Below are 15,503 nucleotides of genomic sequence, written 5' to 3'. Positions count from 1 at the left end.
GAGAAGGCTATGAATTTTGGAAGATTCGTATGAGGATGATCCTCATATCTCAAGATCTTTGGGATTATGTGGGGATGGGCTATAATGATGCAGATGGAGATCGAGTAAGGCTCAGAGATAACAAAAAGAAGGATGCAAAGGCGTTGTCCTTGATCCAGTCCGTTGTGCATGATGATATCTTCTCTCGAATTGCAGGAGCTACATAGTCCAAGCAAGCTTGGATACTCTTGCAAAACGAGTACCAAGGTGATTCTAAGGTTCAAATAGTTAAATTGCAAAGACTCTGACGGGAGTTTGAAACCATTCAGATGGAGGAAGGAGAGCCTGTAGCAGGTTTTTTGTCAAAAGTTATGAAGATAGTAAATCATAAACGAGCTTATGGAGAAGCGGTGACAGATCAGACGGTTGTTGAGAAGGTTCCTCGAAGTTTGCCGGCTAGATGGGATCATGTTGTTGCTGCGATTGAAGAATCCAAGGACCTAAGTAGGCTTTCATATGATCAGCTTATGGGGTCATTACAGGCTCATGAAACTCGGGTTAACCGAGGTGTCCAGACTCCCGTTGAAGAACATGTGTTGCAAGCAAAGGAAGAGGATAGTACTAGATTGTTTGCACGAAGAAGAGGTCGATCACCTTTTAGGAGTCGAGGCGGAAGTCGTGGTAGAGGTTTCGGACGAGGAAAAAGCACTGTCGAATGCTACAATTGTCATCGAATGGGGCACCTAAGTCGTGATTGCTGGAGTGAACCTCATGCGGGTGCGGCTCAAGAAGGAGAAAGTGATGAGGATGAGGAAGAGCATGTGCATTTTGCACTTGCATGTGATGACAAGAAAAATGAAAACGCTACTGTCCACATGGCAAACAATAATACCAGCAACACCAAGGACATTTGGTTCTTGGATAGTGGTTGTTCTAACTACATGACTGGGCAGAAAGCCTTATTTGATCACATTGATCATTCAAAGAAGGTAAAAAGTACGTATGGGAAACAAAAAAAGGATCCAAGTAGAAGGAAAGGGAATGGTGAAACTTGAAGTTATGGCTGGGAAACACAATGCTATTAGTGATGTTCAGTATGCACCCGAGCTTGATTTCAATTTGTTGAGCGTCGATCAATTAATGACTGTTGGTCACAAGTTGTTATTCGGTCAATTAATGACTATAACAAATAAGAAGACCGGGAAGATTGTATGCACTGTCCCTATGTCTGGTAAAAAAACATTTCCATTAAATGTGGCACATACTAATACTGTGGGGCTTGCTGCCGTTGGTGATGAAACAAATATATGGCATTTACGGTATGGCCATTTGAATGAAAGAAGCCTACAAAGTCTTAGTACCAAGAATTTGGTGTACGGGTTACCAAAAGTGAAGAGTTTTAATGTTTGTGAAGGATGTGTTGAGGGAAAACAGGCTCGAGAAGAATTTCCCCAGCAAGGTTCTCGAACTGCTCAAATCTTGGACCTAGTCCTTGCGGATGTATGTGGACTGATGCCCGTTGAATCATTAGTAGGTAACAAGTTGTTTCTCTTGTTTACTGATTATATAAGTCGTATGACGTGGGTGTATTTCTTGCATGATAAGTCTGAAGTATTTAATAAGTTTAAGTTATTTAAAGCCAAAGTCGAGAAAGAAACCAGATTAAAGATCAAGGCCTTAAGGTCGGATCGAGGGGGAGAATTCATTCAAAAGACTTCATGAGTTTTTGTGAAGAAGAAGGAATACGAAGGGATTTGACAGCACCATACACTCCTCAGCAGAACGGAGTATCTAAAAGAAAGAACCGAACCATCGTTGAGATGGCAACGAGCATGTTACATGAGAAGAAATTGAGTAAGGTATTCTGGGGAGAAGCCGTAGCCATTGCAATTTATATCCACATGTCACCTACTCGTGCAATTAACGAAGGAACACCATATGAAGTATGGTACAATCGTAAACTTTCTGTTCATCATCTTAAAGTTTTTGGATGTGTTGATTATGGGTTAAACCTTAAGCAAAACCGTAAGAAGTTTGATTCTAAAACAAATAAATGCATATTTATTGGTTACTCGGTTAATTCTAAAGCGTATAGATTGTATAATCCATAAACTAGAAGTGTTATTATCAGCAGAGATGTAACATTTGACGAGCTAACAAAATGGAGTTCAAAAGGTGAAGGGAGACACAAATTACCTACTGAATTTGTAGGTAAAATTGGCAGTGCAAGCGGCTACTGCCCAAGTACAAATGGGTCAGTTAATGGGCATAATGATGGGCAGCAAAGTCAAGGAGACAATGAACAGCCAAGTTCGAGTAATGAAGAAAGAGTGAAAAACCCTATTCGTGCTAATACGGGTTCTGTTTCGAGTGATACTCCAGAAAGTAAAACACCCAAGGTACGTCAGTTATCAGATATTTATGAGTGTACTATTCCTATGGAAGATTATGAAGCATGTCAGTTGGCTCTTTCTTATATGGAACCATGCTCTTTCGATAAAGCTGTGGTTCAAAAGAAATGGGTAGAAGCAATGGAAACTGAGCTAAAGGCCCTTGAAAAAACATAATACTTGGTCAATAACCGAGTTACCTGATGGTAAACGGGCCATAGGTCTAAAATTGGTGTATAAGTTCAAGCTCACAGCCAATGGTGAAATTCAGAAGTACAAGGCACGTCTTGTTGTGAAAGGGTATGCCCAAGAGTATGGTGTGGACTATGAGGAGACGTTCTCTCCTGTGGCGAGGTTTGAAACTATTCGAGTGATAATATCCTTGGTTGCTCAACAAGGCTGGGATATTTATCAATTTGATGTGAAGTCGGCCTTTCTATACGGGCCTCTCAAGGAAGAAGTTTATGTAGTTCAACCCCCTGGGTTTGAAATTCAAGGGGAAGAACACAAGGTGTATAGGTTACATAAGGCCTTGTATGGGTTAAAACAAACTCCAAGGGCTTGGTATGAACGCATTGATACGTATTTTCAACACCACTCATACATTCGACTCAAGAGTGAACCAACTGTGTACATTAAAAAGGTTAGTGCCACTAATCTGATCTTAGTATGTTTATATGTGGATGATATAATATACACTAGCTACTCAAAAGAATTGTTATTCGAGTTTAAAGCTAAAATGGTTGGAGAATTCGAGATGTCTGATCTTGGCATGTTAACTTACTTCCTAGGTTTGGAAGTAACTCAAAAGGATGATGGTATTTTTGTCTCTCAAAAGAAGTATGCAACTAATGTGTTAAAAAGGTTTGGGATGGAAAAATGCACAACTGCAGTTACTCCTATGAATTGTGGTGAGAAGCTTCATGTTGATGACACAAGTAATCAAGTTGATGAACGAATATTCAGAAGTTTAGTAGGAGGGCTGTTGTATTTAACTCATAAACGACCTGAATTGGTCTTCTCAGTTGGTGTTATTTCACGATACATGCATAAACCAGCAGCATGTCATTATGGGGCAGCAAAGAGGATATTGAGGTATGTCGCAGGAACAGTAGATTATGGCTTATGGTATGAACGGGGAAGAAAGATATATCTAGAAGGCTATACGGATAGTGATTGGGCTAGTTCCATTGATGATAGAAAGAGTATTTCAGCATATGTTTTCTCAATTGGAGCAGGTGCGGTTTCATGGTGCTCAAGAAAACAACCAATTGTTGCACTTTCATCAACTGAGGCTGAGTTTGTAGCAGCTAATGGAGCAGCATGCCAAGCAATGTGGTTAAGAAAGTTATTAAAGGGGTTGGGTCAGGTTCAAGAAGAAGCAACACATATTTACTGTGAGAATGCATCGGCAATATTTTTGTCAAAAAATGCTGCTCTTCACAAAATAAGTAAACACATTGACATCAAGTATCACTACATCAAAAGTTTGGTAGAAGCAAACGAAGTTGATCTAATATCTTGTTGCACTCAAGAACAGTTTGCTGATGTTCTAACTAAAGCGCTTGGAACAGAACAATTTTGTTTTTTGAGTGAAAGATTGGGTGTGAGAAAGTTTGAATTATGGGAGGATGTTGGAGTTAATTCAAACTTAGGATAAAATTGAAAAAACTACCGTTGGAATTGTGGTTGTTGGAGCTGAGTCAGAAAGTCAATAAGGGCCTGGTCTTTTGCTGGGTCTTGTTTTTATTATTCTGCATGTTTAAGTTTGTTCCTAGTTAATAGGTTTTGTTTGTTCTCTGTTGATTAAGTCTATTTGTTTACGTTATAATTTGCCTATATAAAGGCCATCTTCTTATTCAATAAAGTATCCAGAAATCATTCGACAAACTCTATCATATTATTGTTAATCTTGATATCAATCTGCTCCAACAAATGTATATATATATATAGGTTTAAGTTCAAGAAAGAAATAAAATTACTGCGAGAAATGCGAGAAACGAATATGAGCCACTAGTTTTATTTTAGGTTTTAAAAGTTTAAACATAAATGAAAAATATATAAATGCAATAATAAATGCACACTCTCTCTCCAATTAATACAACTAATATAACCATAATAAATCTCTCTATAACTAATATATCAACATAATTTAACTAAAATAATTTAAAAGATAAAACACTAATTTAGTTTTTATAAATAATAAAAAAATGTCATACAAATGTGTCCATTAAATATAAACAATAAATATACAACCTTACATAAAATTATATAACCTACACTTGTTTTGAGCAATAAAAACGTACAATATACAAAAAAAGCATATAACTAACATATTAAATTCGACATCAAAAATTATATAAACTACACAAATATACACATATCCTACACGTGTGTAGATTATATGTTTTTCCTGTGTAGGTTATGTTTTCTTATGCTTAGAACACGTGTGGGTTATATGTTATTGAGTAGGTTGTATTTCACATTTGATAAGTTGAGTTGGAAGAAATTGGTTTTAAATAGAATTTTTTTTAATATATGAACAAATTGTATTTGTGTAGGATAAAGTTTTCATGTGTAGGTTATATGTTTTCGTGTGCGTGTGTATTTTATTGATGATGAATTTTGTGTGTATGTTATATGTTTTCTTATTCTCAGAACAAGTGTAGGCTATATATTTTTGTGTATGTTGTATTTTTTTGTTGATATTTAATGCTAACACATGCAAAATAGTTTTTATATCATTTATCACATTGTAACTACGTGTTGATGGATATTTATATATTGAGTTGGAAGAAATTTGGATAGAAAGAAGTTTTAACGTATGAATAAATTGTACCCGTGTAGGATAAAAATTTGGATAGAAAATAAATTAATTCTTAATATTTTTCAATTATAGTATTTTGATTAGTTATATTAATTTAATAGATATATTAATTAAAGAGAGAGATACATTTATAGTTTCTTAATTAATTTTGAAGCTTTTAAAACCTAAAATAAAACTAATGGCCCATATTCATTTTTCGCAGTAATTTCATTTCTTTCTTGAACCATCCTCTCTCTCTCTCTCTATATATATATATATATATATATATAATAATTTAACGTTTAGATCTTGTATATAATCGATGTATCGTATTAGCGGCTAGATCCGTAACGGGTTTTATCAATATATATATATATATATATATATATATATATATATATATATATATATATTGATAAAACCCGTTACGGATCTAGCCGCTAATACGATACATCGATTATATACAAGATCTAAACGTTAAATTATTACTTTATTGATAAATATGTGATGAATACATTATGGTGGATGGAAATAACTTATGGAGAGCATTAACTTAGATCTAGATCTCTCTCTAAATATGTACACCTACAAATGAGCATGAATATGCCTATTTATAGGCCAAAACATCAATTCGTTAATTTTTTCTAATTCGTTATATCTTCATAAACGAATTAGACTCCATTCGCTATGATTTCATAACGAATGATGATAACTTAACGACCCAGCCTCCATTCGTTATATTACATATCGAATGGACTTATAAACTTAACGAACTAGCCTAGATCACTAACAAATGGACCCATTCGCTATACAATCCATAGCGAATGACCATTTTACAATAAATAAACAATCTAGACTATGTATAAATTATTCGAATGCTACGGACAACAATTTCGTGCACTAACATATATATATACATATATATATACATATACATATACATATATATACATATACATATATATATATATACACACACACACATATATATATATACATAGGGGTGAAATCTAGAGAGAACTCCTTTTAAAGAGAGAATTAAAGAACTACTAAAGAATTATTTTTAACTATTTTTAAAAAAAATATTTTGTGATTTTTTTTCTTTCCTCCTTCTAATAAGATGATATTGATACTAAAAAAAAAAAAACATTGTCGGTGTAGTACTGTAGTGCATATGTGCACTAATGCCAATTTCATATATACAATAGTGTTTTATTGCATATTATTCAACACAATTGCATTATCCAATACACACTATTAAATATATACAAATACGACACTAATAATTGTATGCAAAACACATTATCGCATATATGTAATACAACACTAATGCACATATGCACTATATCGATTTTTTTTTAAATTTTTGTATATAATATAACACTATTGAAAATATACAGTACAAACAACTATATATATGCTATTCAACACTATTTCAAATATTAAAATGCACACTATTGCACATATGCATTATAAAAAAAGTCGGTGTATTGCATATATGCATTACTCGTTAATTTTTTTTATTTTTTATTTTTATATTTTTTTGTGGTGAAGAATAACAACATATAAGAAGGATGAAAGAAAAAAAATTTTAAAAATAGTTTTTATAATTAAATTAAAAATATTTCATTATTAGTTCTCTATTTCTCTGCATAAAATGGAGTTCTCTCAAGATCCTCTCCCTATATACATATACATATACATATATATATATATATATATATATATATATATATATAAATATACATATAAAGAAAAGAGTTCAAATAAAAAACAAATGTTTTGTGAGAATAGCTTTAAAAGAAAACAAACCACCTAAATATGACACTATACAATGCAAATATGAAACAATACAATTATTTAGAAACTACCAATCTCAACCACTAGATTATGGATCCAAGGGCCTAGATCTATTCTTATTATTCTCACAAAAATATTGTTTTTTACATTAACCCTACCTTACATATAAATATATATATATATATATATATATATATATATATATATATATATATATATACATACATACATACATATATATATATATATATGATCAGGATCATGAGAGAACTTATTGAAATTGAGAACCATGAGAACCATTTTGGACCACAAAAAACCCAAACATTAAAAAAATCATAAAATAAAAAAAACACAAAAATGATAAAAGTAAAAAAACCAAAATTCTTATTTTAACATCCCGATTTCATAAAAAAAAACTCGGTTTAGCCAAATTATATACACATATGTATAATATATACATATATGTACATTTACATGATTTTTGTATACACAAGTGTATAATTTGAGATAAATGACACTTTACATATGCGTATATTACGTAATTAAAGATTCAATAAAATTATACATATGTGTATAATACGACGTTTTTTTTTTAATTTTTTATTGAAACCGGAATGAAATATAAGAATTTTGGTTTTTTTACTTTTTAAAAATTTTTGTTATTTTTTGTTTTATGATTTTTTTGAATATTTTTTTCAAATGTGTTTTTAGTGGTTCAAAATGGTTCTCAAAGTTCTCAATTTGCAAAGAGTTCTCTTAGGATCCTTACCCTATATATATATATATATATATATATATATATATATATATATATATATATATCATGTCGCACATCATATTCCTTTAAAGGGAACATCAAGTAAGGAGTATTGTATCTCCTTAACAACCCTTATAGGTTTTGTCTCTCATCAATGTAACACAAGATCACAAGTCTTCCACTTTATTTTGTTAACTATTAAATACCTAATATTAAGCATCAGTACTTCATTCATCTTAGCTTCGTCTTGGACCAATTTGATTTGTTGCGAAGATCTCACAATGTACAACACAAACAAAATAGTTAGCATCTACATTAACCGAGATTACATATAATTAACTATGTCCAAAACGTGGGAAAAATATACATTGTCATATACTAGTATGCAAATTTTTACAACCATGTTTTTTGATCGACTTTTAATACTAAAAAAGTGTTTGGCGCATGAAAGAAGTTTAAACATTATACATGCCATATCTTTTTGGGAAAAATACTATTCCAAGTAACGTGGCTATAACTTCCATAGTTGGAAAGTTGAAGTCGATCACTGTCGACCAATGAACCTTATGCATCTTGAAATTCATATTTTATTTTTCTTAACGATGAATTTATGTAATTTAGTGAACTTGAACCGAAGAACTCATAACCCCTTAATGTTTTAAAGATTTTGTTTTTGTTAGTTGCCTACCAACCTCATTGGCCCATATATTTGATTACTTAATAGTTTTATGTTTATCGATTAATTAGTTAACAATTCATAGAACCCACAAACATTCAAAAGTTTAATGGTAATCAGGAGAATTCTTATTGTGTTTTTAACTTGAGAATTACATCAGAAAGCAAAGGAATAAATAACAAAACCTTAATGAGCTAATCAGCCTAAACATGGAAAAGTCCTAAGGATATGGTAACGTACCATTCGTGAAGAGATAATCATAAAATAATATGGAAATCTGCCCAATTAAACTTTAGGAAGCATGTTCATCTTTTGCAGAGAATATTTATCCAACGAGTAAGCTAATCTTTATTCATTCTCTCATACCATTTATAAAATGCTACGCAATCATACTCGTCTACATCTTAGAACAAGTTTTTCTTTAGAGAAACAAATTAAATCAACATGGGTGATGAATATATGCGGTGGGATCTCAACGAGGTGGGAGTTTGGGAATTATGTCTTCTTCTACTTGACGAAAAAATCGGGGCAAGAAGATTCATAAACTCCCATGATGATGAGAGCTTACGTGGAACATTCACTCATAGATTATTGATCTTCATCTCCATTGTCTTCATTAGGGGTCTCAAGTTAATTTCCAGACCGTTGTAATGTTTGGGGCGTTTCATCGAGTCTTTCCTGAATCTATGGTCGCACTATGGTAGCTTCTACATGCTCGTCATGAATACAATACAAGGTTTCTTTTTAAAACTTCGTTATTCTTTCACTGAAATATTTTTTAAATGAGTAAAATTTTCCAGGGAAGAACGTGGAACTATGTCGAGAATCACCAATTTTCTTGTCTGTGATCGGCTTAACAGACACAAGAGTGGAGTTGGATGATGAAATCCATCATGAAGATCCACGTTACATTAGCGCGCTTGCAATCATGGCTGCTAAAACTGCATACGAGAACGAAGCTCGTGTAAAGAAAAGTCGAGGATCATTGGAAGGTTCTATCAATTATAAGTTTAATTCCATATAATACTAATATTTATAAGTCAACTGATAAATTTGATAAAATGGCCTTTACGCATAAAATTTTTTAGTAAATTTTAATCCTAGCGAAAGTGATCATGTCTCGTGTACCAAATTGTCAAATCCATACCTTTGAATTGAGTTTAGGTCAGAATAGGTGTGGGTCAAGATGAGTTTTTAAAAATAAGTTAGGAAAAATAAAGGTCAAGATGAATTAAGTTAACACATCTTGGAATTAAGTTAACACATCTTGACTCAAGTAAATGTAAAAATAAAAAGGGTTTCGAATACCCTTTAAAAAAAAATCAAAAATAATTATAACTCACAATATAAATCAAAAACGATAAAAGCAAAACAACAAAAATGTTACCCCCGTTGTCCTCTTTCGAACATGAGCTAAGTTTTTTTTCTTTATGAACGAGTACGACGAGGGAAAATTTTTTGCTGTTTTACTTTTTCTTCTCTTTGTTTATGTTTGGTTTAGATAAATTATGATTGCGAATTTTGTTTTGAAAGAAAATAGGATATGCCTTGTTTTAGTCCATTCTAATCTATAAACAAACTCAATTTAACCCATAAACAAAAGTCAGTATCATTTTCCCAACTCCTCTTGGCATCCTTAAAAAATGTTTTAATACATCCTGATCTATTTCAATTTTAAAAACTATTCATATTGACCCATATGGATTATTTTTTGCCAACTCTACTTACACCAGTACCTACTAGTCGTATATAAAAACCAAGTATAAAAAAAATTAGTTGCTTGTATTCTCTCAATTGTTACAAAAAAATATATAAAAGTTGATTTTTTTATTATATAAATTACAAGACATAGGAGTCGTATAGACATGCTACTATATGACTCGTATAGGCACAAGTCATGTAGCTGCCCACTGTTGTGTGATAGTACAGTCTAATGTCCATATATCACGAGCCTTTTAAAAGAGACGAGTTTAGTAAACTCATGCCTTAAAATGGTTGTGTTGATTATTTTCTCTTTTATCTTTCTTCTAGACACTTACATACAACTATATTAATAAACATTCTGTGTGCAGATGGAGTTTGTAGGATTTTACAATTGTTCGGATGGTAAGAAACAACCAACCCCTATAATGTTATTAGTTCACTTGTATTAAGCATCTACACTTTTTGATTCCACAACATACTTTGTAGCATTTGACACAAATTCAGCGACCACAAAGGAACACCCCACGCAAGCGTTTATATTTATTGATAAAACTGGAGATCATGATTTAATCGGCGTCTCATTTCGTGGAACATCTCCCTTTAGCGCAGACGATTGGTGCACGGATCTTGATTTCTCATGGTTCCTTCTTCATGGCATAGGTAAAGTCCACATGGGCTTCATGAAAGCGTTAGGCTTACAAAAAAACGTCTCATGGCCTAAAGAACTTGAAGAACATGAAGAATATGATGATATAATTTTTGCTTATTACAAAATCAGGCAAGTTCTTAGAGAAAAACTAGACGAAAACAAAAACACCCGTTTATTGTAACAGGCCATAGTTTAGGTGGTGCTCTTGCGGTCTTGTTTCCCGTGATATTAAGGTTCCATAAAGAGTACGAGTTGCTGGAGAGACTTGCAGGTGTGTATACATTTGGACAACCGAGGGTTGGAGATGGTGAGTTCTGTAAATCCATGGAATCTCTGTTGGGTGTAGAGCGATACTTTCGGTTCATTTACTCGAATGACATTGTGCCGAGAACACCATTTGATGATTCTGATTTTATGTTCAAACACTTTGGCTATTGTTACTACTTCAACAGCTTCTACAAAGGGCAGGTAATTAATCTATTTTTTAGCACGTGATTTAGAAATCAGTTTATCTTTAGGTGTTTTTTTATAGATAGTTCGTTACCACTACAAGCAAACTATTGCAAGTTTTGACAATATTTTTTAAGTTCGATGGTGTGACAAACTAACTCAGCATATTAGCTTCAGTGACAAAGGAACTCCATAGAGTTTTCAACCAAACTTAATCCTTGGTTTAAAGTTTTTCATCAAACTCTATGGAGTATACTTGCCACCTAGTCGAACATGTTGGGCTCGCTAATTACAAGGGTAGGGATTGTTAAGAACTACAAAAACTTCCAAAAACGCCTAGAAATACTTTGATGAATCCTAAAAGCCTACCAATCCTACAAAATTCTTGATGTAAACCCTAACGTTTCACTTCGTTACAAGGGTTTGTTTCTGTACAAATGACCATGTAAGATATTATATATTGTAAATTAGTTATATAGAAAATAAAATGATAACAATTACAAAGAGACAACATCAAATCATAGATAATATAATTTTAGTATGTGAAAGATAATTACAATAAACTTTAACCTAGTTTGGAATGGTGTTTTGAAGGTGATGAAGGAAGTGCCGAACAAGAATTACTTCCGGCCGGTATACCGGCCTGTATTGATCGGGCTGATGTACTTGAATGCCCTTTTCGAATTGGTAAGAAGTGGTGCAATGACATATGCTTTCGGGAGGAAGTACAAAAAAGGGAGACTTCTTTTGGGGGTTCGATTATTTGGACTAATACTTCCTGGTGTATCGGCTCATTGTCCTCAAGATTATGTTAATCTCACTAGGCCGGGCTCTCCTGACACTTTTAATACGTTTCAATAAGATTATTAATCCAAACAAAGACAACGTCTTATTGGAATAGAATTACTGATAAATGGTGTTGAAATAAATGGTTCTACTCGGCCTAATTACTACCATATCATCTGTATACTACAAAGATACACTTGATTTAAGTTATTTATGCTATGTTATGCATCGATGCAAGTTTCTTATGTCAAGTAATTTATCCATGAAATTAATATATTTATCATGCGTACACACTACACTCATCTAATTCTTAATATTAAACTACATCAAAAGAATGATCTAGCCCAATACCAAAATTTGAACTATGACATTCTCCCCAAATGGCAAGAACCTTTACCAACAAACAGAGACATGAAATATTTACATTGTTTGTATGTGATGGGCAATTTGGTCTTTAATCAGAATTTTAGCTAAAATCCGATTTTAGCTCTAGATTTTTGTTAAACAGCAAATTTTACTTCCACTTAAAATTCCATTAACCTTACATATATTAGCGCTAGATGATGACCAAGATCGAATGTAGATGATTTTGATATATAAGAGTGATTCTTATAAAAGAACGAAGTAATTACCCCCCCCCCCCCCCTCTAAAAAAATATTTATGTAGTGTAATCAAAACATATCAATTCATCCTTAATTAAATAATTAAAAATCTAAATTATGGGGATTAAAAATATGTGAGTATTTATGTCAATATAATAAAAATATTTACATCTTTGATTAAATCAGATCTATCTTTTTTTTTATAAAATTAACAAGCTTTTGAACTTTTATTACATGTGATTTTTCAAATAATAAAAATAAATCTGGTCCATTATTTGAAATAAAGAAACAAAATTAAAGATTAAAAATGAAATATATAATACAAACAATAAAACGTCTAGAATCTGAAATTTAAAAATTTGAGAAAAATCTGTTTATAACCCAATTATAAACCAAGTGCCAAAATGGTTTTGACCCATGGACCATGAATAGCTAGAATGAACGAGATGTTATTAAGAATTATGAGGGAAAATTATGTCAGAAGTGAATATAAGCATGATACCTAAGCTTTAACATTTTCTTTTATTAGTAGAGTGGGATTTATAAATATTTTTTAGTGTAGTATTTGAATGTGGTAAAATTCAATAAACAATATTTATAGGTTTAAGATGATAAAAAAAAAAGATTTATGAATGAACAATTTTATTATCACATAGTCATTCAACCTTCATGTATCCATGAAGTTTTCATCCATCTCTTTCGAAAAACTTGAATATAAAGTGTTTTATTCGTACAAATTTTATATATGATGTTCTTTTTTATGTCATTCACAAAGAAAAATCTTATTCTCATTTGTTAGAATTCGTTATTCTATAACAAAAATATAATTAAAACTTATAAAATCAATAATTACATCTTTTTCGTGATTATGAATAAATTGCATTAGAATACACCACGTACTCATATTTGTATGAATATTACATTTGAAAATATAATTTGAACTTATAAAACTAATTAATTTGATAAATATATGATTTTTTAAGTTTAAATAATTAATATATATAGATTAAATGTATTTCTTTTAACCATCTCATGTTTCACACGGGCTCTAAAGCTAATTACTATATATATTGTTATATATTATAAATGAGAACCTTGGTGACGCAAGACAACCAAGTGGTAGATAAACAGTGGGCCATGTCTCCTTAGTTTTTTTTCTTTCGATATCATAACAAAGGTAATAAAAACCGAGCAAATATTATAAATGAGAACTCTGGTGACGCAAGGCAATCATTGGTCCAAGTGGCAGATAAAAGTGGACAATGTCACCTTATTTTTTTTTACTTTTTTTTTTCTGGTATTGTTACAAACGTAACAAAAATCGATTCACTACCGCAACACCCGGGGGGTCGACTCACTGTTGCATCGCTCGTGACCGGAAATGCTCGGGTTCTACTGAAGTTTGAGTTTTACCAACCTTTTTATTTTATTTCGGGCACTGTAACAAACGTGACCAAAATAACCTGAATTCATGTCGACACATCGTCGCAATGCTCGAAACCTATAGCGCTCGGGTTTTACTAACTCATCGCCGCAACGCCTGGGACTAGCAACGCTTTGATTTACCAACACTCATTTTATGACCGGATGGACGTAGTTTTGAATATTATATTTTTTTAGAGAAAATTCCAATTTGCCTCCCTGGAAAATATCATCGCGAGATGGATTAACCACTAAAAAAGAATTTGCGCATGTTGTACCCTTAGATTTCTTGGGAGGCTTTTTTTGACTGCTACCGTCAGTTGACTTTCCTTTGACCTGTTAAAAATTGTTGAAATGACCCATTTACCCCTATATCTTCATCTTCATCATTTAACCCAGAAATTGATGAACTCCTTCGTCGTCTTCAATCAACAATCCAATAACCTAAAGAACCCTATAAAGTTGCAGGTTTTCCAATATCATGGATTACAACCATTAATCATCAAACAACCATCATGTAGTCTTTCTTAATCACCTTCAACATACTCACCCTATCCGTCACACCCACCACCCACCGGAGAATCCTCCACCACCCATTTTTCCGGTAAACTCAACCACACTGCTGCCGCCGACTTTCTGACAACCCATTTTTTCACGAAACCCCAAGTCAACAAACCCCATATCAACCACCGCCGCCTACGGAAGTTCCGGCGACCCACCTAATGGCTCCGGCGCCGACTAAAAAGTCCGGGACGAAAAATTCAGGGTACGGTCACCGCGATGGCTTAGAACTGTAATATGAAGATCAGACAGATATTTATATCATCATCGCCATCTCCAATCATCTTTTCTTATCATCATCATCATCATCATCATCATCATAACATTTGCATTCACAAACAAACACACAGTCACACATATATGTATGTACAGAGAGAAAGAGAGAGAGACTGAGAGCAAGGTGGGTGGGGTTATTATTATTATCATTATTATTTATAACATTTGCATTGACAAACAAACACAGTCACACATATATGCATCTACAGAGAGAAGGAGAGATTGAGAACAAGGTGGAAGATGATGATGAAAGAGAGATTATTATTATTATTATTATTATTATTATTATTATTATTATTGTTAAGAGATGATTACCAAAATACCCTTGGCATCCGTCAGTCAACTGACGGTAGGAGTCAAAAAAACCCGCCCGAGAAATCCAATGGTACAACATGCGCAAATTCTTTTTCAGTGGTTAATCCATCTCGCGACGATATTTTTCAGGGAGGCAAATTGGAATTTTCTCTTTTTTTATAGATGTTAATTTGACGAAATTATTTTGGGTTTCAACGATTGGGTTTTACCAACGTTATTTATACAGTAACGAATGTAATCGATATGTCCGAATTTGCGTCGTCTCGTCGTCGTAACACTAGGTTTTCACCTGCCAGGGTCTCAACGACTCTTCGCTGCAACATTGTAAA

General features: G+C 32.7%; 1 protein-coding gene and 1 pseudogene across 1 annotated transcript; both read left to right on the top strand.

Moving 5' to 3' along the window:
- The first annotated feature begins 308 nt into the window (after nt 1–308).
- Nucleotides 309–1,034, top strand: LOC143584859 (uncharacterized). Its single transcript, XM_077066796.1, has one exon. The coding sequence runs from the start codon at nt 309–311 to the stop codon at nt 1,032–1,034; it is 726 nt and encodes a 241-aa protein (XP_076922911.1).
- A 7,812-nt stretch (nt 1,035–8,846) lies between these two features.
- LOC143584858 (triacylglycerol lipase OBL1-like) lies at nt 8,847–12,072 on the top strand (annotated as a pseudogene).
- The last annotated feature ends 3,431 nt before the right edge of the window (nt 12,073–15,503 follow it).

Source organism: Bidens hawaiensis, unplaced genomic scaffold (genome assembly GCF_021521415.1).
Source record: "Bidens hawaiensis isolate Kalapana, Puna unplaced genomic scaffold, B.hawaiensis_p1.1 tig00033480_1, whole genome shotgun sequence".
In the NCBI taxonomy this organism is placed as follows: Eukaryota; Viridiplantae; Streptophyta; class Magnoliopsida; order Asterales; family Asteraceae; genus Bidens; species Bidens hawaiensis.
This window is presented reverse-complemented; position numbering and strand designations above follow the sequence as displayed.